This window comes from Aphelocoma coerulescens, chromosome 11 (assembly GCF_041296385.1).
Source record: "Aphelocoma coerulescens isolate FSJ_1873_10779 chromosome 11, UR_Acoe_1.0, whole genome shotgun sequence".
Lineage (NCBI taxonomy): Eukaryota > Metazoa > Chordata > Aves > Passeriformes > Corvidae > Aphelocoma > Aphelocoma coerulescens.
In genome coordinates this window covers 7041395-7065808 of record NC_091025.1, presented here as the reverse complement: position 1 = coordinate 7065808, position 24414 = coordinate 7041395, and the positions used below count along the sequence as shown (strand labels likewise).

Here is a 24414-nt window from a genome sequence, read left to right as displayed (position 1 = left end):
AACGAGAGCAGGCTGCACACACAGCACAGCGCAGAACCTGAGCAGAGCTTCAGGCACAAACTCCTGGAGAGCGGCACGGGACCGACCCTCTGTGCCTGCCTGTGACAATACACGTGTCCCGTTTCGCTTAGAGGGCACGGAGACTGACTACAGACTACATCACTGTTGTCATCCTCCTGTAGTATGTGGGGAATTTGCATTGGTAAATTCAACAGGTGAGAACGAAGCTGTCAATGGTTAAAAACTGAGCCAGAAGGCTCTGTTATGAAAACTGCTGAGAGGGAGAGGAAAAGGTGTATGGAGGAGGGCGGACCTGCCCTGCACTCACTGGTAAAACTGTCAGGAATCGTTCAGTTCGAGCGCCAGCTCTGCAAGCATTTCCCCACGAGACAGACACAATCTACCCACAGCAAGCACTATCACACACTCCACAGCCAACTCATAAAAATAATTTAAACTTTTAAGAAAATCTCTGTTTTATTGTGTAATGTAGCATTGAAACATCTGAACAAATCAGTAACTGGGCTGTACAGGCTGCTGTTCTTTCATTTCTTTGGGTTATAGAGTATCTTGTCAGTACATAAACAACAACCTTTTGCATTATAAATTCTTTCCGAGGCATGCTGGTACAACACAAATTTCTCTTATCAAATGCAGCTAAGTCTAATTTCCAAACATCATGCACAAGAAACTCATCTAGTGACAATGTAAACTCAGCAGAAGGGCAGGTCACAAGTCTTGCTTGCTCACGCTCTGCAGTGCTGCAGGTTTGTGTATGATATTTGGAATGTTCCGTGAGTGTGAATAATACCAGTTAAGAGGAGAGGAGGAAAACAAAAAAAAAAAAATAAAAAAAAAGGAAAAAAAAAAAAAAAGGAAAAAAAAGCCCGGGTGCCTCGGGATGGGCAGCTCAGCCGAAGTTGTGCAATGCTAGCCTGAACATGTCATTGGTGCAAACCCAGGCATCGTTGATGTTCTTTAATAGAAATATCTGGTGGAATCCCATGATAGGATCTTCATCAGCCTGCAGAAAGAGAGGGGGGGGAAGGTTTAAAACACTCTGTTTTTGATAAATTTATTCCAAAACTCACAATGAGACAACTTAAAGCTAACATTAATAGTGACATCACATGCTGTAAGATGTAGTAATACCCCAGGAGACACCAATACCACCAGAGGGTCTGTTCTGAGGGGCTCTGCAGACAAACACCCAGGGTCCAGTGACACGGAAATCCTGCAATGGCATCTGAAGTTGGGGTTTTGTGAAGACCTGCTGACATGTCACTCACCACACTGATGGAACATGCCTGCCTCAGTGTTGAACCACAGATCCCTTGCCCAGGACTCAAGCTTAAAAGAAGTGGTTCAATTTTTAGCTGCTGAACTTTGGGGTTGATGGCAGATGGGGATTTCTGCAGAGGTTGGTATCAACACATTGGCTGGATGATCCAGGTAATGATCCAGGTGTTGAAAGCCTTGCCAGAGCAGGTGCAGCTGGCCAGCAACACAGTACTTCCCACTTCCACTGTCCAGCAACAGCTGGAAGGGAACAGAGCATTCGCTACAGATGTGACAGTGTGTTCTAAGCACAGGGAATGTCTGCAGCAGTGCCTCCAACTCCTGCCTCTGAAAATATGTCCAGGTTACTACAACATTACTACAAAAGTAGAAAATAGTATTAGAGGGAGACTAGTACTCCCACCTAATGTTTATTTACCCATCTTCTCAGAGACATCGTGTAGGAATTAAACCCTCAAAATAACATAAATTATTCCCAAATCAATCAGCTGGAAATGACACAACAGGATTTAATCTGAACAGCACACAGAAGCAACTACAAAACAATCTTCTGACGGTGGTTGTAGTGTGTTCAATTCAGCATTTTTGGAGGATTTTAAGCTTTATTCTTTCAACACGTGACTATTCAGCTTCAGAAAAGGGGGGGAATGTATAAAAAGAGCCTTGAAAAGCAGCAGCCAGAGCAGCTCATGAAAGAGGCTGTCAAAGCACTGAATGTTCATTGGCAATGCTCTGCTGTTCACCGAGAACAAGTGAAAAGTCTGACGAGCAAAGCAGACTACAAAATAATCAAAAAAGAAACTTTACTTTAAAAAAGTAGTATTAATGGACTGTGAAACAAGTCAGGTTTCAAGAGCAACTCGCAAAGGACATCACTTATATCACAGAACAGCAAGTATGCCAGAGCACTGGTGGCATCAAGTGCATGGAAAGAAAGCATTCAGATCCAAAAACCACTGCAAGGATTTCACAGTGACAACTGCCTAGGAAGTTAAGTGGTGCACATGAAGTGCAGTTTCACTAAGCATATGCTAATTCACAGAGGAAAACCAAAGTGGGCCCTAGACTGGCCTCTCAGGAAAGTGATACTGAAATAATGATAGATATTTATTTATTAAACCAGCTGAGAGCTCTAAAGTGATCAAGGCAAGCATAGGGTTAGCAGTTATTAGGGAAGAACAAAGAACCAAAACCCAGAAAATGCAAACGCATAAACAGGCAAAGAACACCCACATATCAAATCCTGCATGCATTTCTTATAATTTAAAAAAATTAAATGCTGCAATAAAGTCATAGAATTACAAGAAAAATGATCCAGCTACAGGACAGTTTCCTACTGAAGAAAGTCAATTGAGTACAACTCTTCAGCTTGCAAAAACATAATGAGAATGGGGAGAACAGGCAAGACAAGTTACTATAAAACCATGAAGAACAAAGTAAATGAGGAAACTACTATAGCCAGAAATTAAGAAGGCAACAAGTAAGGCCAGAAATATGAGCAAGTCAGTGTTCAATACATGACTGAATGAGAGAAAATCCTCAAAGCAAGACAAGTGCCAGTAGTCACTGTCCAGCAGATGAACAGGGCAGCTTGTCCCTCAATATACACCTGCTTTGCATGAGGCAGAGGCTCCCTGGGAAGGAGCCCAGTGTGAGCACAAGCAATTATGCTGGGTCAGACCAGCCGTCCATCTCGTGCATTAGCACACATGACAGCAGTCATGGCAATTATTTCAAAGGAAGTATTATCCTTACTACATATGCCCAGAAGAGAGGCTCACGTATCTGTGCTGTAGAGGTGGCCTGTGCACTGAAGCCCATGGGTTTGTGCCTTTTCCAGCTTCTCCTGGGTATCCAATGTAACCCATCCCAGGAGAGCCTCACTGCTTGGGAGTTAGCAAGTTCTCAGCTCTCAGTTGCCCTCCTTCTTGCAGATCACTGAGGCATCTATTACAAGCTACAAAAGTACTTTTCACAGCAAATTTGAGTTTGTCATTACTGACATGAGTATGCTTTAAAATATACATCTGGAAAAAAAATACCAGCACCAGACAAGCTTTAATGTAGGTCTCCTCGATTTCTGATAAGCCTAGATAGGCTCTGATAAAAGCACTGCAGCTCTTGATGCTTTGGCTTAAGGAGAATTTCCTCCTTTCTTAAGCAGTTCAGGGCTGGACACATGAAGAGGGACTAAGAGGGAATTCTTCCCCAAAACACCTGGTGTGGTACAGACAGCAAATTCCCACAATGAAGTCACACATTATTGTTTTCTTTATTCCTTTCATGTTATCTCTTCATAGCATAGAGGAGCAGTATACTTTAAGAACAAGGAAAATCCTAGACTATACCCAAGGTGAAGTAAATACTTTATAGTCCATTCCCAAATTTTGACTATGTAATATTAGCACACAGCAAAGGCTCACAGTTCAGTGACGCAAGATGCCCCAGAAAACACAGACTAATCTATCCCATTTTAGTTTAGATCTTCATCACAGCTCAGATAACACCACTGAAACTCTCTATCCTTACTTTTCACTCCAAATTCAGGCATGTCAACTTCAGGATTTGCATTCCAGATGTGAGCCCAGCCTCTAAACACAAGGGGCTTTAGTCTTCCCATAAAACTTTCCGTTGTGCAGTTCAAATTCTTCCATGACATCATTGAATTAAAACAAAAATTAAAGAAGTCCCAGAATCAGACTGGAAGGATCCTCTGATTTCCAGGCCAGCCTTTTGCTCAGCATGAGCATAGACTACAGCAGCTCTGCATCACAGAACCACAGAATGGGCTGGGTTGGTCCACAGAGGGGACCTTTAGAGATCACCTAATCCAATCCTCCGGTCCTGGGCAGGGACATCTTTCACTGCATCAGCCACAGCTTTGTCTAGCAGAGTCTTCAAATTCTCATAGAACAGATGTTTCACAAGGTATCCAGGCACCACTTCCCAGGGTTTCAGTCTTCCCATGAAAATCTTCCCTTGTGTCCCATCTGTACCTTCCAAGTTACGGTTTCTAACCACTGTCCCTTGTTATGCTGTCTGGCACCACTGAGAAGAGTTTGCTTTCAGGTAGTTGAAAATACTCAATCACTTTTCACTTATATTTCCAGCAGATTGCCCTTAGCCACCTTCTCTCCCAGCTCCACAAGCTCTCCATCTCTCACAATCCTGGCAGCTTTCTGACCTTTCAGTTTTTCTACATCCCTTCTGACCTGGAGGCTCCAAAGGAAGTCCTAAGCTCACAGAGCAGTGAGCTATGTCAGAGTTTGAGATGTAAGACTGCTTTGCACTTCAGGTTCAGCTACACAACTTTCCTCCTCTTGACTGGTCAGAGAGGGTTTTACTTCTTCACCAGCACCCGCAGCAATAATTGATTGAACTGCAGGGTTGCAACAACCCTTACCTCAAAGGAAAGGCTAATTACTTTAGACTGCAGGTTCTTTCAGATGTTAAGCCTTTTTTAACTGGCTTTAAGTGCTTTTTAAACAATGCTTCAAGTGTTCAGCATGCATTACAAAAACATCCAGCGATTTTAATTGCAAATTTCCTTTTCCTTTTAAGACTAGGAAACATGGCATAACAATTAGTTATTCACAATTAATTCTGCATCGATCACTTCAGAAATCACACTCTGAGGAGAGCCACAGATCTGCCACATGGCTCTGAGAACACACAAGCTACAGCCATGCTTCTCAGCCGAGCTCAAGGGACAGAAGGGCAGTAAGAGAGCACTCCTTACTCAACCAGGACAGCCAGGACTGGAAGACAGGTAAGGCACAGGGTTAAACGTTGTGGAGGGCTAGCCTGAAGACTTCGTTGGTGCACACCCAGGCACCTTGAAAATTTTTCAACAAAAAGGTTTGGTGGAAGCCTAGAACTTGGTCATCATCTGCCTGAGCATGACAGGAGAAATACATTACTAGGTGAAGCACACTGAAGATACTGGGTGACATTCTAGATGAACATTGGCAAAGCAGGGTCACACCAAAAGGAATTCACTCCTAAAGACTTAAACTGATGCTTACTCTTCCTAGTTGAAGCAAGCAAGCAGCACTCAGACAATGAACAGCAATATTAGAATAAGTGGATGTGTATTTATTATACCTCTACAAAAGGATAACCCCACCCAAACATTAATACCTATCAGCATCCATTTAAGAGGATCTTCGAAAGCAATTACTGCACTGCTTTAGCCAGCGACTTAAATCCCTGCTAGTGACATTCACCTACTTAGATGCTCTGTTACTCTACAGCATCTTCTCAAAGAAGCTGTTGTGCCCAGGCCCCTCAGTGTAGGTGATTATTCTGTTGCAAAAGGGTTATTTATTTATTTATTTATAGTTCATACTGGTATTAGCATGCTGGGCTGTGGACTGGAGCAGCACAGAGGCAGATACACATCCTGACCTTGTCATGGGGCAGTTATGATTTCAACTGACCCGAGTTAAAACCCCTCCCTCACAGGAGGCCAAGGGCTTAAAGCAACCCAAACCTGCAGATCTACTTGAGAATTAATACTCTGATAAAGGAAATAAGAGAGTTTGACAGTAGCAGTCCTTAGCCCCATTATTCCTTCAGAACTCTTCTTGTACAGTCAAGAAGAAAACTCAGGCTTTGTGATGATTTGGTAATATTTCACCCCACAATCTATGCAAGGGAAGTAGAAAGTTTTTCTCCTTTGGTTTATTTTTGCCCCTAATGATTTATACATCTATGGTTTAGGGAAGAAACATATGTATAGTGGTTTAAGGCAGAGATGTGGTTTAAGGCACAAGATGTGCCCAGCTTCCTCAGAGTGAATGATGTTTCCACTGAACTTTTGGGACTAGCAATTCAAGCAACTAATGCCTCAGAAGATCTGTTTAAGTATCATGCCAAGAACGACAACTTAGAAAAGAGCATGTTACAGGTATTTTAGCACTATTATTTTCTTGGGTTACTCTATTAAAAGCATTATACATGGTCCTTCATTACATGAAACGGTTCAAGTTTTGAAAAACTGCAGAGGATTAAAATATGCATTAATTGTCCTGGGCTTTGAAGAATTTGTTTCGCAGTCCCATGAAAAGGATAATGGAACAGTAAGCAGGAAGAATGGCCTTCCCCTTCAAATTCTCCTACTGATGGTCTTGGAAGTGCCCTTCCTTGTGCAAAACTCTCTTAGGAGTTCTCCTTGAGACCAACATATGCAGGCTGAGCAGCCACGCCACTAAGAAGGAAGCTTTAAAAAACAGTGAGTATGCAGCTCCATGTTTGCCTGTTACAGTGTTCCCTGCTCAACTGGAGCTACAAGTGAGCCACTTGTTAAAATGCACCATCTGCACCCAGCTATTCTCAGTTAGTGTATTGTACACAGAGCAGCACTGAGATGCAGTAAAATGCCTGTCAACATGTGTGAATTGGCACGAGAAAAAAGTATTCACTACATATGACAGCCAGGTTCATTCATGCCACAGACTGTTCCTGATATTTCATTTGTTCACCTCTATAAATATCACAACAAGGCAGAAGCATGAAGTTAAAGCTCTAAGTTGACTTCGACCTTCTGGACACTTGTTCTGGGAGAAGCAGCGTTCCCAGGGATTAAGATGTGTTTTTTAAAGCTAAGGTTTGAGACACATACATGTGAAGAGTGGAAAAACATTTCCTCATCTACTAAAAATTCACAAGCAAGTTGGATTTGATCATGACAGTAGGCATACTTTAACCCAGTATGTTCTCTCCAAATACCTGGATGCTCTAACACATGATCCCCAAATTATACTGAGTTATTTCAGCAAGCTGAAATTATTCAGAGGTTAAAAACAATACATCAGAAAATACTACTCCAAGTCATGGTATTTATGGAAAGTTCCCAGATTGCATTTACAATCCCTCCATATTAATGGATGAGAAAACCCAGTATCTTTACAGAATCTTTTAGAACTTGGTATCTTGCCACAGGATCCAACACAATCACCATTGCAAGCTGTGATCTGCTTGACAATTATGCAATAACCTTAAAAACATGACTGTGCAAAACTAGGTGCAGATGTGACTGGTCAAAGACATTGAGTCAAAAGGTCTTGATCACATCAGTTTTGTGCACACCCAAGAGCAAGGCTGAGGAGATCAGCGTCTTTGTCCTTCAATTCAGTGCTTTCCATGGTCACATGTGGCTGCTTTTCCACAGTGTGCAGGTGGGACTGAGCAACAAGAAAGCTGGAATCCAACTTGCAGCTAGGAAGCAGGAGCAACTTTAATGAGAGCCAAAGCTGCCTATGTTAGGTTCAGCAGTGGATGCAATACACTGGGCACTGCTCTTCTCAGCTGCCCAGCCCAAAATGAAGAGAACAGCTTAGCAAGCAGATTCAAACATCCAGTCCTATGTTTGCTTAGTAAACAGTACAGTGTCAGTGGAAGTTTGAATGCTTTGATACTGGAGGTGCCATTGAGTTAGCAGGAAAAGGAAATCTAAACTGGGTGCAGATAACTCTAAAGACTGGATGGCATTAGAGGCCTGACTTCCCAGCATAGCTGGACCAAATGAACTCTGATAACTATAACTACTGCTGTGTAATTTCACGTTTTTTAAACTAACACCCCCCACTGTGAGCAAGTTCTGCCCGCAGCTGACTTTCCAGAGTATTTTTTGCAGATTCCAGGACAATGTCTTTCATCCATAAGCAGCTTCATTAATTTACAAGTCTGTGGCCCTGGTATAATGGCAGACTGGGTAAGTTTACACAGTGCAATAGTATCAGTCACATAGCAATATAGTCGTACTAAGCCTGAAAAATAATCTGATTCTTCACAAGAAGCAGCTGTTTCAACAGTAAGTGTTTAATCTAGAGGCAACACTCCCACTGCTGAATCAGTTTTGATTACAGAGGTGCTGGACCATACTGACACCAGGATTGTATTCTTGTGTCCTGTGACAGTAAAAGGTATGGACTCACTGAAGGGTGGTTAGTTAACAAAATGAAGTCTGCTAAATCAGAGCTCAATGCAAACAGGACATCAAGGTGCATGTTAAACTAGATGTGCTTAAATTGTCCAAGAACACTGTGATGATGCTTTTAAATGCAACAGAGGACACCAAAACCTTACTGCATCGGGGTAAGGGAAATACTGATGCCTTTAGAACCCACATGGTATTTGTCTGCACAGTAAAATCCATGATACTTTGCTTGGCAGAACATGACTGTCAAATTACAGGTGGCTTACCTAGAACTAGGTATCTGAAAGAAAGAGCATTTCTTGACAGTCTTGAACAGCAGAGAAACAATATCCCAATGCAAACTTACCCCTTTTCCTTCCCCACCCATGAGAGCATTTTAATGTATTCAGAAATCAGATGATTTAGAATCCTACAAAAATCTAAGACATAAACACTCATTAACCTGCAATGGAAAGAGTTTACCTTAAGCTGCCCCACTACCATACTGAGTATACAGCTATCAGGTGTAGGTTGGTGGTCTTGTGCTGTGATGCTGTGTTGTATCTTTTGGAAAGGGAGGCTCTGCAACGAAAAGAAATCAAAATAAGAAAATGTACAGTAATTGAATTATTTAGCTTACAAAACAAAGATTGAGCAAATCCAACATTATGAAGTGTTAGACTATTGTGGCAGTACTGCACAGAGAACTGTTGCAAATGAGGGCACTACTCATTTGGGGGGTCAATTTTAACAGTTTTTTTCAAGCACCAAGAGAGGAAATAATATTGCCTTACACAGTGAATGGTTCCTTTTCCTACTCTAATTGCACTGCCTGAAGAGCTTCAGATCATCTGTAAGCTCAAAGTTCATGTGATGAAGGAACAAACCTCTGCTCTGAACTGTGTTAAAGGATTTTATCATCTAATACTTGAGGTTTACCAGACAACCCCAAATTTGCTTCTTTGTTAAAGTGGCTATGAATGGAAAGGAAAAGTGGATGAAGTATTCAAGACTTGAAATCCACATATCCACCCTTCCCCTTTTTAATTCCCTTGACACTCAGGTAGCCAATGTCAGTATGTCTGGAGGTACTCGTGCAAGGAACACACCTTGAGGAGCACCAGGCATTGGAGAGTCATTCCTGTCTTTCAATTTAGACCACATTCACATTCCAACATGGACAAGTCCAAGCAGTGAACGTGAAGTATCTGGGGGATCTCAGAGCCCTGTCACACAAATGCAATTTTGGGACTGTTTTCCCAAAAGCTGCATTACTGCTAGGTGCTTTAGTGGCAGTTCAGCATGGATGGAGCTCTGGGTGACCATGTGGCAGATACTCAAAGTCCAGGAACTGCACAGCATGGCAGCATGGGGCCATTCAAACCTCAGGTGGCACTTGGATGCCTTTGCTGCATTTCCCTGATTTGGAAACAGGTTGAAACAGAGCCAAATGCATACTTTGACAAGTTCTGCACTTCCCTCTACTGGAACGGGCCTCAAAGACTTCCTAGAAGGCCTAGGTAGAGACACAAGTCCTGCTGTAACAAATATGAAGTACAGTCTTGGCTCTACAAGCCTAAGGCTCCAGGAAGAATTCCAGGAAGCTAAATCCTTGGATAACAGAGAACACAGAAACTGTGGAAGGATCAGGACCTGAGGAAGCAAATGAAGTGTAGGGAGCAGCCCTCCAATTAGAGGAACACTATTCAAGAACACCCTTTAATAAAGCCTGCGGTGTTTCCTCTTGGCTGGGAATACAGTCCCAACCAACTTGGAAGTGCAAAATGGACTGACAGCTTTGTAGTATGGACAGACATAGTAACAACACAAAACCAGAGCCTTCTTCTCTGAACAACCAGCAGACTGTTTTCCAGGGTCGCCATTCCAAAGTTGAATGTGCAAAATACCCACACAGCTTGCACAGGCACAGGCTGGGAAGTTACTTTGACAAAAGGGTACTCCAAAGCCCAGTCCCACCTCAGTACAAGAGCTTCTTGTTGAATAAGCCCTGCAAAAAGATTCTTTTAAAAAGGCAGAGGGATGAAGGGGAATGAATGCAATTTAGTCCAGGAAGGAAGGAAAGGCTTTGGAATCAAGAGCTCTGCAAAATGGCGACAAGGAACCAAAGACAAGGCTGGGTAAGACAGTGGCTGTTTCAAGTACCTGATTCCACAGGACAAGAGGAAATGGCCTCAAGCTGCATCAGAGGAGGTTCAAGTTGGATATCAGGAAGAATTTCTTTACTGAAAAGGTGGTTAAGCATTGGAATGGGCTGCCCAGGGAAGTAGCAGAGTCACCATCCCTGGAAGTGTTCAAGAAACAACTGGACATGGCACTCAGTGCTATGGTTAACAAGGTGGTGTTCAGTGAAAGGTTGGACTTGATCTTGGGACATATTTTCCAACTTTAAAGACTCTGTGACTGTCCTTTTCAGAGGAAAGGACCCCAAATGGCTGGCCAGCCTAGTGAGCTACTCATGTGATGAACTGGCAGAAAACCCACTGGAAAGAGCAGGAGTGTAGCTGACAGGAAAGACCACTGATTTTTAGGATAGGCAGAGGCTACCCCAAAAGGATGGCTGCTTATAGACATCCATCTGTACTGGAGCGAATGATTTTGTGGTATGAAAAGTATGATAAAAGTGTCTAAAAAGCATAGAACCACACAACAACCAGGGCTTTTACCATCCTCTGACATTAGAAATTGGCTGGTCTTTCACTATAAAAAGTATGGAATCCTCCTTGAAGTCAGGTAAGAGAAATCAGGCAAGAATAAAGTTGAGTAGCATAAACTCGCTGCTGGCAGCAAGAATACCTGTCTCAGCTTCCTCCTTGCTCCACTACGTTCATAGAACTATGCAATTATTATCTCAAATGCTCAATGTAAATCAGGCTGCCCCTAATTAGCACAGGCACTCTATGTGAAACAAGTCCAGCACCAATTAGGACAGAAGAAACAAGTGTCAACTCCCACGCTGTAACAAGGCACAGATGTGTCAGTTCTGCAGAGCAATGCCCATACAACCTTGCCCTGCTATATGAGCAGACTGAAAAGGTGCCATACCATTGGTGTCACACAGCAAAGAATTTGATCTATAAGAAAATGCCACCCCTTTGTGCTTACATCAATTCACCAGCCAGGCACTGAAGGACACAAGACCGCAGAAGTGCGAAAGAATTTCAGTGCCAAACTTTCAGGGATGTGCTGAACTGACTAAGCAGCTCCAGAAGCAGAGTAGGTGAGCACATGAAGCTGACACAGCAAAGGGAGCCCAGGCAGCTCAGTGCTGACAGAGGAATGCTGAACGACATTAGAGTCACTGTAAGCTGATACAGCTCATAACGAGCCACGGCAGTGGAAGGGCACAGAGTAACTTCAGTGCGTTTCCTCCTTACTTTAAGCAGATGGATACAAGCCAGAAAAAGTTTCCCTAAAGCAGAGTAGTGTGTCTTCACTCACCAATTATGACTGCAGCAGGCACATAAATCCAGAAAGTCCACCTTGCAGCAGAGACAGGGAAGGTAAAGATGAGCTATGTCACAGTGAGAAAGGGGCTGGATCTGCACTGGGCTGAATCCAAGGCAGCAATCAGACACTGTGGCCAAGCAGATGCTTGGCTGGTTGGGTATCTAAATGGCTGCTAGCCCAAAAGTCTAAAGAACACTGAGTACACAAATAAGCTACCCTGGAGCTCTGCTATCTCCTCACCTACAAGTAGCAGTTGCTGCTCTTTCTGAGGTGTGCAGCCTTCTCAAAGGCAACACAGGTACCTAAAGCACAGACCTGAGGGTGAACCTGTCTTCACAGTTAAAGATGCCTTAGGTGAAAGAAGTAATTCCAAAACACAGGACCAGTAGCTGTGCAATAAGACAAGTGTCAAGTTGCAATTATTTTTCTTCTCAATGTGTAATAAAAATGTCTGAAATACCATACTCAGAGCAGACTGTCTGGTGACCTAAAAAGTGTGTCCTCTGCATATCTTGCAAGAGAAACAAACTTTCTAGTCTCATGACAGCGTGCAAGTACCCCCAGTTTTATAACAGAAGCATGGATTTACTCAAGAAGATAAAAATTCTCTAAGTTAAACTAAACGAACATGGAATTCTGGTGTCCTCTCACTTGCTGAAGAGGAGACACGTTTCAAAGTCCTGAACCATACCTGCTCATATCTGAACTGCTGACAAATCTGCATTGAGGATAAGTCAGCTTCTCCACTACAGAACTTATTTGCAGTTTACGTATCACAAAATAAGTTGTTCCTTGCTGTAATGTGTCTAGCCTTTCTCACAGACAGATCCAAGTAACAGGTTTGCTATTCCTTCTTCCTTGGCATGCCTTAAAAGAGCAAAGACACCTTTCACTCCTCTAGATCAGAGGCAGCTTATGCATTAGACCTTTTAAAAAAAATAAATCAATAATGTCAAATGCAATTGCAGTCACAAAATAACCTTGCAAACTATGGAGTCAATTAACATTCCACCATTAGAGCCATCAGTGGAATAACCCACTACACAGCAGTAAATCATAACATTTCTTGAAGACCCAAGTTGAAAGCACAAGTTCAAGATTTTTGAACTGCTCAAGTCTAACTCAAATTTTCAGAAGCAATTATCTTCTAGTCTTCATAACTGTTTCCCAAAACATTCAGTAAGGATTACAGACTTACAGTGAGTTTTTCAACGATGGCTGCTTTGCCCTGGAACTGCTGTCCTTCCCACGTAAGGCATGATGCATCAATCTGGGGGAAAAAGAAAAAAAAGTCATCAACCTGCTTAGGTAACCCTTAAGCAATCCTGATATGAGATTTTGTTTATTTAACATAAGTCCTTAGAATCCAGTTATTTGAAAACTACCTCAATGCGAGACAGAAAGAAAACAGCAAAATCAAATGTGAAAGTTTGGAACAATCAACTAAAAATTAAGTAGGCTACATTTCATTATCATAAGTCTATCAGCAAAAAGAGTTCCTGCCTTTGGATTAAAGTCAGCTTTCAGATGAAAATCTGAAGGATCAAAAAAAAAATCCTAGGGACACAAAGTCAAGCATGTGGAGAGAGAAAAATACATGAAGAAAACTGACAACAGGGGTTGCACCACCAGGGTAGTGTTCCAACTCACTAAACTAAAGCAATTCAAAAGTGACTGGCCAGACCCCTACCTGGAATAGGTGACAAAAGTCTGGATTGACTTGGATTACACCACTAAAGATAAACTGTATCTTGTGGTGAAAGCAGTGATACAGGAATACAAACCAAATCCAAGAGCTCCCTGCTGCATTCCTGCATGCTATAAAATTTGTTTGCTTCCACAGGGTCTCTGAAGGGAAAAAGCTTATCATTACAAGCCCATTTCTCCCAAAAATTTACACAAATTGTGACCTTGGTGCATTTCAGCCACACAAAACAGGGTCCCATTCTCCACAGTTTAGGAACTCCACAAAACAACACACATCAGTGACCTGCATAATAGTTCTCCCAACTACATGTGCACAGGACTCTTCATGGAATGATGGAAGGCAGAAAGACCCTAAGGGTGAAAAAAAAGCCAGGAGTTCATTGTGTGGAAGGCCCTACATCCAGGAATTTAAATTAGTTTGTACTCACCACCATTTTGAGGATTTGATGTATTTTGGTAATAAATTGACAAACTGCCTAGAGACTTCATATTTAGAGCTGTGGTTAGAACACAAATTGCTTGGTTTTCTTCCCCTCTAGGCTCTGTACATAGCTTCTTGGGCAAAGCAAAGCAACAATCTGGCAGGTAGCAAGTACACAACAATCCCAAGAGCAAATGGTACCAGTGCTGCTGGATATTGCTGAGGTATAAGGAGGGGTGTCAGAGGGTGCTGAACCATTTCAATCCTCAAGAGCTTGCTGAAGCTTCATACAGCTCATCCAGCAGATGAAAAACTGGTCAGAAAAACAGGATATGCTGCTAGAAGACTTGTCAGCCTTGAACGTCTTGCTGCAACTCCTCAGCCACCCAGCAGCATTCCTCACCATCAGCAATCAGCTCCACACACAGAGCACTTTGCATGCTCTGGAGGAATCTTCCCCCAAAACTAAAAGCTGATGTTCCTTGGGTTTGTTAATTACAGTTTTTAATTCTGGTATCCAAGTCTACTTCTCCCCAAATAAGAAGAAAAAAAAAAAAACCTAATGTTTGAGGAAATTTAAACTAAATTTACATTCATTTAATATGTTATTCTACATGTTTAAACTGGATTTAAAACTGTAAATCTATTTTAATGTTCAGAGGATATAGCATGAGGTAAAAGAAACACCTGCAAGAACTGATAAACACAGGGTAGGACAAATTATATCCCACTTCACGAGGGATCCAAGCAAATCCATGCCTGTAAATTAATGGCAAACTAAGACTAGAATGTTTGCTTTTACAGAGCACTTCATCACAGGATTATCATTAAACCCCTCCAATACAAACCACTGTCTACAGCTAAACAGGACTTTTGTGAGTCTGACTGCCTATAAGGCAAACAAAGCTCAAAATAGAAGTGAAACATAAAAGCAAAGCAATAAATAAAAGCGAGTGTGATTGCACTGACTGATATTCCAGAGTCAGGATAAAGCCCACAATCCCACCCTGTGTATTCTCACACATCAGAACAGGGAATCCCAGACAGATAATGGGACAGAGCCTTAGCTCCCTTTCTGTGGATACTTACATATATTGCTCCTAACTGAGTCCTGTCTGCATCAAAAAGCTGGTAGTAATGTTGTACAAAGCTGGATCCAATCTGCTCCCAGATAGGCTTGTCTCCCATTCTGAATCCTCACCCAGAGCCAGTGACTATAAAACAAACAAACAACAAAATCAGAAAGATCACAGGAATAAGTGTAACACTTGGCTTGAGTATTAGCACCAAGAAACACATCCTCTCAGCTAGCCTGAATTTTTCTTTGGGATAAGTAGGACAAAACTCACCTCTGTATCCTAGACTTGTAAATAAAAGTCTTGGATACTGAATGGTTTAGTTTCTAATTATAGATTCGGTTTGTAGTGCTATTTCAGTGTGAGGTCACATCTCATGTACAAAAGTGGAGAATGAGAACAAAACCGAGTGTTACCACCTTATCTTCACATACTTCAGAAGTTACACCATCTGAACAAGCTGGCAAGTGCTCGCTGTTTCAACTTGATCTCATTTACTGTAAACAAATGACCCGTTAATATGGATTGTCTGCAAGTGGCTTACACCAACTGATTCATGTATTTAGCTCCTCAGGTATTTCACCATCCACAGGCTATTCTATGAGTATCCTGCCAATGGCCCATAACAAGAATTAACTCACTAGCTTGTTGTTTAACACAAGCTTACTGCCCATCCTCTTCTATCCTGTCATTGAGGCTGAAGTAGACTCGATGTTTATCTTTCAGCCTGTAATAACTTCAAGATACAAACCATGATTTTTCATAGTGGTGAGAATCTGCAATTCCTAGTGAAGGTGCTGGAAGCTCAGAGGCATCACACACTTCTGAACCCAAGTCCTTCTATTCCAGAGGGATTAAGCATAGAGCATGCACAACAGTGTAGACAGGCCCAAACTCTCATGCATCATTGGTACAGCTGTTGGCTTTATCACATTACATTTTTCAAGAAGCAAATTCATTTTTATTTATCCTGATCTCTCTCTGGAAGTCTGAAGAATTGTGCTAAAATTCAAAACACACAAATACTGCACTCAAACCCCACTACGTGATATTTTAAGATCCGAGTTCACTTCAAGCAAGCTATACTTGCTTAACATCAAGATGTCAGCCACTAGTCCCTCTTTGCAATCCCTGTCCAGGAACCTTGGAGTTACAGGTTTAAATTGCACTGCAAACCTGGAAAGGTATGAAATTCTGTTTTAGGATACAGGACATAATAGTTATTTTGGCTTCCTTTAGCTGTCAATTACTTACACACCTGTATAAGATTTGACAAATTCCTAAGAGAAACAAAACACACATTCCCAAGGTCTCCACAGAGGGTACTCCCAGGCCCAGCTTTCTGTTCATAGCTGGACAAGAAAGCTCCTTTCATATTTTAGGCCTTTGGCAGTCAGAGCTTTGCTCACACAAATGGGAACTGAAATGGGTTCAGACTTTAGGTTGGAAGTTTTAAGGTCACACGAATTTGCCCATACTTACAGAAGAGCAAATTGCTTTTATTAGATCAATGGCCTAACAGCAGGTAGCATTTGTGTTGTCAGGGTGGTAAATTCAACTACCAAGAACAACTGCTATCACATTTTTAAACATCCTTATTTCACAATCAGACACCTAGGCAGTATAGTCAACATCAAACTCACCAAGCCTGCACACTAACATAAAAATTCAAAGTCTTGTTGCCACACAGCTGTTGTTTCAACTGCTCCAAAGAGATCTACAATCTGGTGTTAGTCACCATCATGAGCACTCCACTGATACTTGCAGTACATACCTCAGTCTGGAGGAGTTTACCCAGTGTGGCCACTCCTCTGGGAAAGCATATCACAAATTAAAAAAACACCCAAGTACAACAGATTTAAAAAAAAAAACCAAAAGCAACCCCACACTCACATCCCAAACAACTTAAACCTAGTTCTTTACCAGTGAAAAGGTGGTATTGATTGCACATCCATAATTGATCAACTGCAGGTTAGGCTGGTATGCAGCCAGAAATCAAAGAACTTCAGCCTGTATTAGGAGATTTTATTTTGAAGAAAAATCATCCTAAAACCATGGCACCAACTCCCTGGAAACTCTACTGAGTGGTGATGTCCACCCTGCTGAGAGGTAGGGCTCATGTCATATTTGGCAAATCAGAAGCAGTAGGACTTAAGTTTGATGCCTGCAGTTTCCATTCCAGACCTGGGGGTACCTAGAAGTGTGTAGTTTGGGATGGCTGCAGTGGAGCCAACAATCAGCACAGGGGAAAATCATGTTGATTCACTTTTTATGGACCATCATAGCTTCAACTTCAACATATGAAGTCACATCACTGTCAGATATTCCTAAACATTCAAGGGCAAATCTAGTTGACACTATTGATGCTCAGCAGTCACACATCTAACACTGAAGTCAAGGACAACAAAATAACCACCAGCTTATTCTCTTGAAGCTAAAGCAAGTTAGCTATTGCCATATTAAACTTCCCCCCCCCAAAAGATGTGCATTCACCCTTAACAGCTCACTGTACCATCATACAAACCCAAGATCAAGCTGTACACCAGCACTGCACCTCATTTAGTCCCTCAAGGCACAACAGCCTCACTCAAGATCACCAGATGCCTTCTGTTCAATCCTGAAACTGTGAGAAAGCCATAGAGACTGCAAGGAATAAAGGAATTCTTATTTTAAATATGGGAAGTAGAATTACGGTTTTTAGATCTAAAAATTAGTATGTTAGCTTACTATCTCCTCCTAAAAAAAGAGGAGTACTTGTATTTTGATCAGTAAAATACTATTAAATAAGTAAAATAAATAAAAATCAGCATAAATTTGACCAGGTATAACATTGATTCTGTCAGAAATGAGAACAAGCTAAAAAAAAATGCAGCTGAAATTAATGACCTCTGACTAATTTTTTTTGTTTGTTACAACCTTACTCTCCTGTACCATTCATGTATTGTTTTGCTGAACACTCACTCTTCCTGGAAAGGTTTATTTTACTTTTCTGATTTGTCACCTTTTCCTCCATGCTGTCTTGTGTTTTCTGCCTGTCATTACGGATGTAAGAAGCTTAGATGTACCTAAAGAAAGAACAAGATGGGAATGATCTGTGTCGTCAAGCCTAGTCCCTTTCAGTGAGACACAACCCATGAAAGATTGTATTGATACATGTATCAGTACAGTATTTTAATGAGATAAATATAATATAAAAGGCTTTTAAGATCTACTGCAGACCTGTGAGGATAGCACAGGTTCTGATGTTGTCAAACACTAGGGCAACGCAGAGGTGCTTCAGACCCATCCAGCCAAATCCATCCACGCTTCACTCACATCTGTCCATGGTTGGTTACAGAAACATGGACTAATATAAAGCCAGCTAAAAGAAGTTTCAATAAGCTAGAAAGCTCCTAAGATGTGGCACACCTGTCCTTTTAAAGGCACCTGCTGAAAGTTACTACTGTGTAAGTGCATTACTGGGTATTCCACCTTAATTCCCCACGGAAAAGGAGATAATTTCCTTAAGCTAATTAATTTCTTTGCCTTTGTCACTTCAAACCAAACCTACCTCCTCACATCCACTTAAGAACACCACAGTCCATTTGATGAACAGCTTCTTCACAAAAGCACAGCAGCAAAGCTGAGCTACCAGCACACAGTGTAATACTTAATTCACATTATTCACTCTATTTCTTGCAATCTGCTTGCACTAGAGAATTTATCCCCACCCCAAATACCACCCAGCAGTGCTGAAGTGCAAACCCAATACAGTGCACAAAAGCTGCAGCTCCCAGCAGCTCTGTCTTTAACAGGTATATGCCGACACTGCTGAACCAAAGTGCTTCTCCTCAGGGGCCTTTTGCAGTGACATCAAAATCGCGTTTTCCAATACCTTTGCCAGACTAAGCTCACACATCAAGAGTAAATTCCACCCCTCTACACATCTCTCACCACAATCCCTACACATCTCATTCTACAAGGTACCAGGGCATCCAGGTGTTTGCTTTGCATCCATCTGCTTTGGCACGTGGCAGACTGCACCAAGAGCAGGACAAGCTGCAAGACCCAGCAAGCAGTACCACCAACGAGGAAGGTGCACCTATAAGGCAGAGAAGATCTAGAAGAGAACAGAGCCTCCACATGGGCCGCAAGTGATCTTGAGTGATCTGGCCTCAGGCAGATTTTTTTTATCCACAAAGTCTAAAAATACAGAATCTTTTCTATTGCTTGTCCCAGCTTTGGTGTTTCTGTCTACACACACCACTCTTCCATCCCTGCCTTAGCTCTGGATGTGAGAGATTAGCATGAGCACACCAACACTGCCCGTAACTATGTTCCCATAGTCCTTAAGAAACTCATTTCTGCCACTGGTCTTGATGAAACCTCCTCCTACTGCTTCCTTTACAAGCTACAAAACACACAATACTCTGTCAGTTTGCTGCAGCACAAAGTCCATCTTTCTCCTCATGCGGCACCACCAGAGCTACTCAGAAGGGTAGCATAAGGAAAAGTCACTTTTTTACTTGGAAAAACAAGACTAATAAAGACATTGCCTTCTCTGAAATACATAAGTGCCAGTGACATCTGGAGCAGGTGGGCTACTGTCACAGCTCTGCAGTATGGAGAAAGAACAAAAAGTTGCTTCAGCCAGTAGTTATGCTTTACCACATTATTAGACCTGGACACATGTAAGCTTGCTGCTGTCAATCAAAAAAAAATAAAGTCATTCTGAATTGGAGCATGGTAGGCCTGTAATTCTAAAAGAATACTACATTTTCATGGAAAAGTCAACAAAACCTAGCATGAGCAATAGTAAAATATAAATTACTAAGGAAAACAGAGGTGGTTTGCCAGGGATTGCCACATTTAAAAAGCAAGATGTATTCAAAGAACCAATAAACAACCATCATAGGCAAAGAAGGTCTGTAAAGTCTTTCTGGTCTGCAAAACACTAACAAAAACCCACTGAATTTAAAGAGGAAAAACCTCAAACCAACACATTCTAATGCTAGTAGAGAAAATTGCCTTCTATTATCCAGTTATGACTATACTTATTCCAAAAGTAGTCTCAGCATAAATAAACCACACTCCCAGGATAGTAAAGCCAGCCCAATGCACCACCAAAGTTAAACTCTCAAGATTGAATTCAAGCTTGTTTTCTGGAAGATCTAAGAATCAGCGCAACAAAATAGCACCAACACCACCCTCAAATCTGTGCTGCTAGTCCAGTGACACATGTGAATGCACAGCAAACATGGTTTGGCCCATCAGTTGTTGCACTGTTCACTACTGATTAACAGGAGAAAATAAGGACGATGAAAGAGCTCTCAGCTTTTTCAGCTCCTCATACTCTTGCAATTTCTACCATGCAGGTATTTTAGATCACTCAGATTAGAGAGTCAGCAGTCTTTAGACTGGTAAGAAAAGTAAAGCAGCCAACAGTTTTAGACTATTTTCCCTTCAGTTGCTTTTCTTTTGCCACTAAAACTTGCAAAGACAGGAGCGCCTCCAGTGTGCACTTTCTAGGAACACAATGGAACCAGCATCACAGGACCAGTTAATCTTCTTTCAAACAGGTCATCTATTCAACTCCACCAACAACCACTTGATAAGAGATCATCCTCCTTTAGCAAAGGATACACTCCCAACAGAGAAACTATGCAAATTATCACAGAATAATGCAGGTTTGCAAGGGACCTCCTCCAGCTCAAAGCAGGAGGACAAACCTGTTCCACAGCCTGACTGCCCTCATACAGAGGGCAGCTGTCCTGTGTCCTGCCCGAATCCCATCTGTTCCAATTATGCCCCTTGTGTCCTGCCCTGGCATGAGGTACTCTGAGAAAAGGCTGGCTCCATTCTCCTGATAATGGCTTGACACAGACTGAGGCTGTGATTAAGCCCTGCTCAAACCTCCCTAGACTAAACAAGCCCAGACCACGCAGAATGCACAGTAACAGAGGGATGAAGAAATACTGGAACTTACTGAGGGACATCATGCCTCATCAGCCATTTATCTTCAACACACTGCGTCTCTGTCTGGTAAATGCCAATTCAGCGGTCAATCTTTCTCCCTTTGAAAACCTATAAAATTTCCAGTTGAGGAACAAATTTCTGCATTCAGAGACTGAAGGAAAGATGTGTTTCTCTGACACATCTCTGCAATCATCTCCACAGCAGCTGATGGATCCATAGAGGAGAACCCTCTGCGAACTACAGCTCAAGGCCAATCAGAAACCATTGACTTCAGAGACCTCCACCAAGTAATTGTCATGGACTGCTCTGTGCAAGAAATCACATTATTCTAAATATGCTTTTTGAGCTAAAAATAATTAAGTCTAGATATGTGAACAGTGAAAGGATGGAAAGGAAGAAAGGGGAAGATGACAAAGTCCAGACTATTTCCTTCTGGGAAACACATTTACTTTCCCCTTCTTAGTCTTTTTTTCCCTCTACTCCAACTTCATTAAAACAAATTAATGAGAGAATTATGCCAATCTGAAGTACATTTTTTTTTGTTAGAAATGTCAGCAAGTATAAGGCCACTAGTACACAAAGCACCTGAGGAAGACTCTGGGAAAGCCTTCACTGTGCCTACAGCTTGATGCTCATCTCAACTGCAACCTGACAACCCAAGAGAACCACACAGAGTCAGTGAGGATGATTTTCATATATACAGATATATATTACACATAACTGCAGAGGAGGACATAATGTTTCGTTGTTAAGCAAAAGCCACAGTGCTACACATCTGCCTTTTTTCCAGAGTATTCTTCATGCAAGCCAAAAACCAAATTTAAGTTTGCAAGGCTGAAGCCACGTTTCCTTTCCCCAAAAGGAGTGCAAGACTGCTCAGTTTAAAAAAAAAACAGGGGAGGCACTGGGGAACTGGAGGGGGAACTACTACACCCTGTTTTTCTTTACCTTATAGACACAGTAACAAAACATTTAATGGCCAAAGTTGCCACAGTATCTACGAGTTTTAAAACAACATAAAGGAATTATACTTGCAATGTTACCAGCTATTAGTAGATATTGCAATTCCTAAACTTACCATACTCTACACTTTCACTAACTAAATGACCCTTTTATTAACAGGAACAAAAGAAATTCCAGCAGAGAGAACTGCAGAAAGTTGTTACCATTTGCATTTTTCTAAAGACCTGAACAAACACAGATGTTAAGCAAATATATTTCAAATTAACTAACAAATAACTTGCAACCTTTTATACAAATAATAATTAGGAGCCCATTGGGAAAATAGTTAAATAGTCCAAAAGTGAGCCAAAATATCACCTCCCTTTAAATGAGATCAGGCATTTCACTATATACAGTAATTTTGCTACTTCTAGGTGGAGGTCTGTGAAATGCCTATTTTTTTGTTGCTGATAAAAGAAAACTTAAAGTCACTACACACAAATACAGAAATCACTGCTTGAACGTGACTTCTCAAGAAGGCAAAAGAGTATAAACTTGAGAAAGCAGCTGATTAATGAATCAGAATTAACTTTCAGGCAACATTTCTGCAACCAATTCCTACTCAAGCATTTACTTGGGCTTTTTTTTCCAGTTCGACTGCAATACAGTAAGACAGTACAGCTCTAAGACACATTTACACTGGAAATTATGGACTTCGAATGAGCTGAATTATTATTTCAGCCTGCCTAAGACAGAAAGTTCAATCTGAATTGCAAGAACAGACTCTTGGGGATTTAAATGGCTTCAGAAAGCTATTTCACATAAACTGAATGCAACACACACTCCTTTCTACTGCACACCTTTGCAGGTTTTGATTGTTTTCAAAGCTGAAAACTGACAACAGCCCAAGAGGGGAAGAAAAAATTCTCTTGCAGATCATACTGGAAAATGGCAACTCAAAATAAAAAACTACATGACTGCAGCAGACCACTGAGCACATGCACTTTGCTAGTTTCACTCCAAGGAAGCGTGAACCTTTCACGTTCAATGTGACAAAGCGATTCAACCATGTCAGGTAACTTCAGTCCTCTCACAACCTTCTGGCAAGACAGAAAACAGCAAGAACATTAAAAACACTCGAAGGAGAAGCACAACCGAGTACACCTTCTGCCCTGCACAAACCATCTCCTCTCAGCTCCCAGTTCACCCCCTTTACTCTCCTCCCTGCGATACCGAGCCGTCGCAAAGCAAGGCAGAAGCACCGATGGGCACCAGGCCGAGGAGAAGCCTCGGTGCATCTGAGGGTCGCGGCGGCAGCGCCGGGGCCCGCCGGGGTGGCTGGCGGAGACAGCACGCGCGGGGAGCGCCGGGGGCTGCCGGCGGGGCGAGGCGAGGCACAGTCCACAGCTCCCCGTAATCCCCCGGCCCCGCTGGAGCGATCTGCCCCCCGAGCCTGCGAGCCGAGCTCGCCCCGGCCGAGGCTCCTCGCTCCCCCCGGGGGAGCTGGGCCGGGGCCGCCCACCCCCCTCAGCTCGCCCGCCCACCCACCCACCCATACGTGGGGCCCGCCAGTCCCGGGCACAGCCGGCGATGGCTCGGCTCCCTCCGCCGCCGCCCCTCCGGGACCGCGCTGCCGGCGCCTCAAAGACGGGGAAGGTCAGGGCGGCTCCGGCCGGCGGCTCCCGCCCAACCTGGCCCGCGGCAGCCGGCAGCGCCCCGCGGCGGGGACAGGGCTGGGCCACGGGGCCGCGGGGGGCGAGCGCGGGGTGTGGCGGCGCCGTGTGCCGGCCCGCGGGCGGTGCCGGTCCCAATCCCGCTGCCACTCCCGGTCGCGCCCCCCGCACTCACCCGCGGCTCCCACTATGGCGGCGGCAGCGGCCCCGTGCGCGGCGCGAGCCCCCTCAGCCTCCCTCGCCCGCGCTCCGGCCCCGCCCCGCTCCGCCCGGCCCCGCGGCATGCCGGGACAGCGAGTCCCGCCGGCCGCCAACCGCGCACTGGGAAGGGCGAGTAGAACTACAACTCCCGACAAGTCCCGCGCCGCACCCCGCGGTGGCTCATTTGAATGAGGGAAGGGGCCCGCGCGCCGCTGGCCCCGCGGCGGCGCCCCGGAGCATTGTGGGATCGTGGGGGAGCGGAGCGGGGAGGGGCCCTGCGCTTGGGGAGTAACGGGGACAGGGCTGTACCCCTTTGGGAGAGGATTGTATCCCTTTGGGAGAGGATTGTATTCCTTTGGGGGAGAGTTGTACCCCTTTGGGATGGGACTGCACCCCTCGGGGACAGGGTTGTACCCTCTGGGACAGAGCAGGACCCGTGGCCCTGAGTGGGGACGGAGGTGGTCAGCCACAGCCAAAACTGCAGGTCTTGAAGTTAATTTTAGTTCCCCCCATAAAGGATTTACACTGACAATTTTTTAAAAAATCGCTTGGCTTGATTGCAGTGAAAAGTTAGCAAAGAAGGCGGAGGGTGGTAGAAAAACACCTTCAAATAAATACTTGTGAATAGGTAAATGGTCTAAAAGCGTGGTTTGGCTCTCACTGGAGCCCTCCCATATTCCCTGGAGCAGCAGCAGAGAGGACTCATAAGGGTACAGGAGGTGGCAGGATTTTGGATTACATGGCTAAATGGGC

General features: G+C 43.3%; 1 protein-coding gene across 2 annotated transcripts; it reads right to left on the bottom strand.

Annotated features, from left to right (window-relative positions):
• Nucleotides 1-451: 451 nt before the first annotated feature.
• Nucleotides 452-23721, bottom strand: NUTF2 (nuclear transport factor 2). Of its 2 annotated transcripts, none has more exons than XM_069026809.1 (5): nt 23636-23721; nt 14904-15028; nt 12885-12956; nt 8702-8800; nt 452-1024 (listed from the first exon to the last, which is right to left on the bottom strand). In XM_069026809.1, exons 2-5 carry the CDS (start codon nt 15000-15002, stop codon nt 911-913), a joined length of 384 nt encoding a protein of 127 aa, XP_068882910.1. In that variant the 5' UTR covers nt 15003-15028; nt 23636-23721; the 3' UTR covers nt 452-910. The 2 variants fall into 2 exon arrangements, with proteins under 2 accessions (XP_068882910.1, XP_068882911.1); XM_069026810.1 differs by lacking the exon at nt 23636-23721 and adding an exon at nt 23340-23422.
• Between the last annotated feature and the right edge of the window lie 693 nt (nt 23722-24414).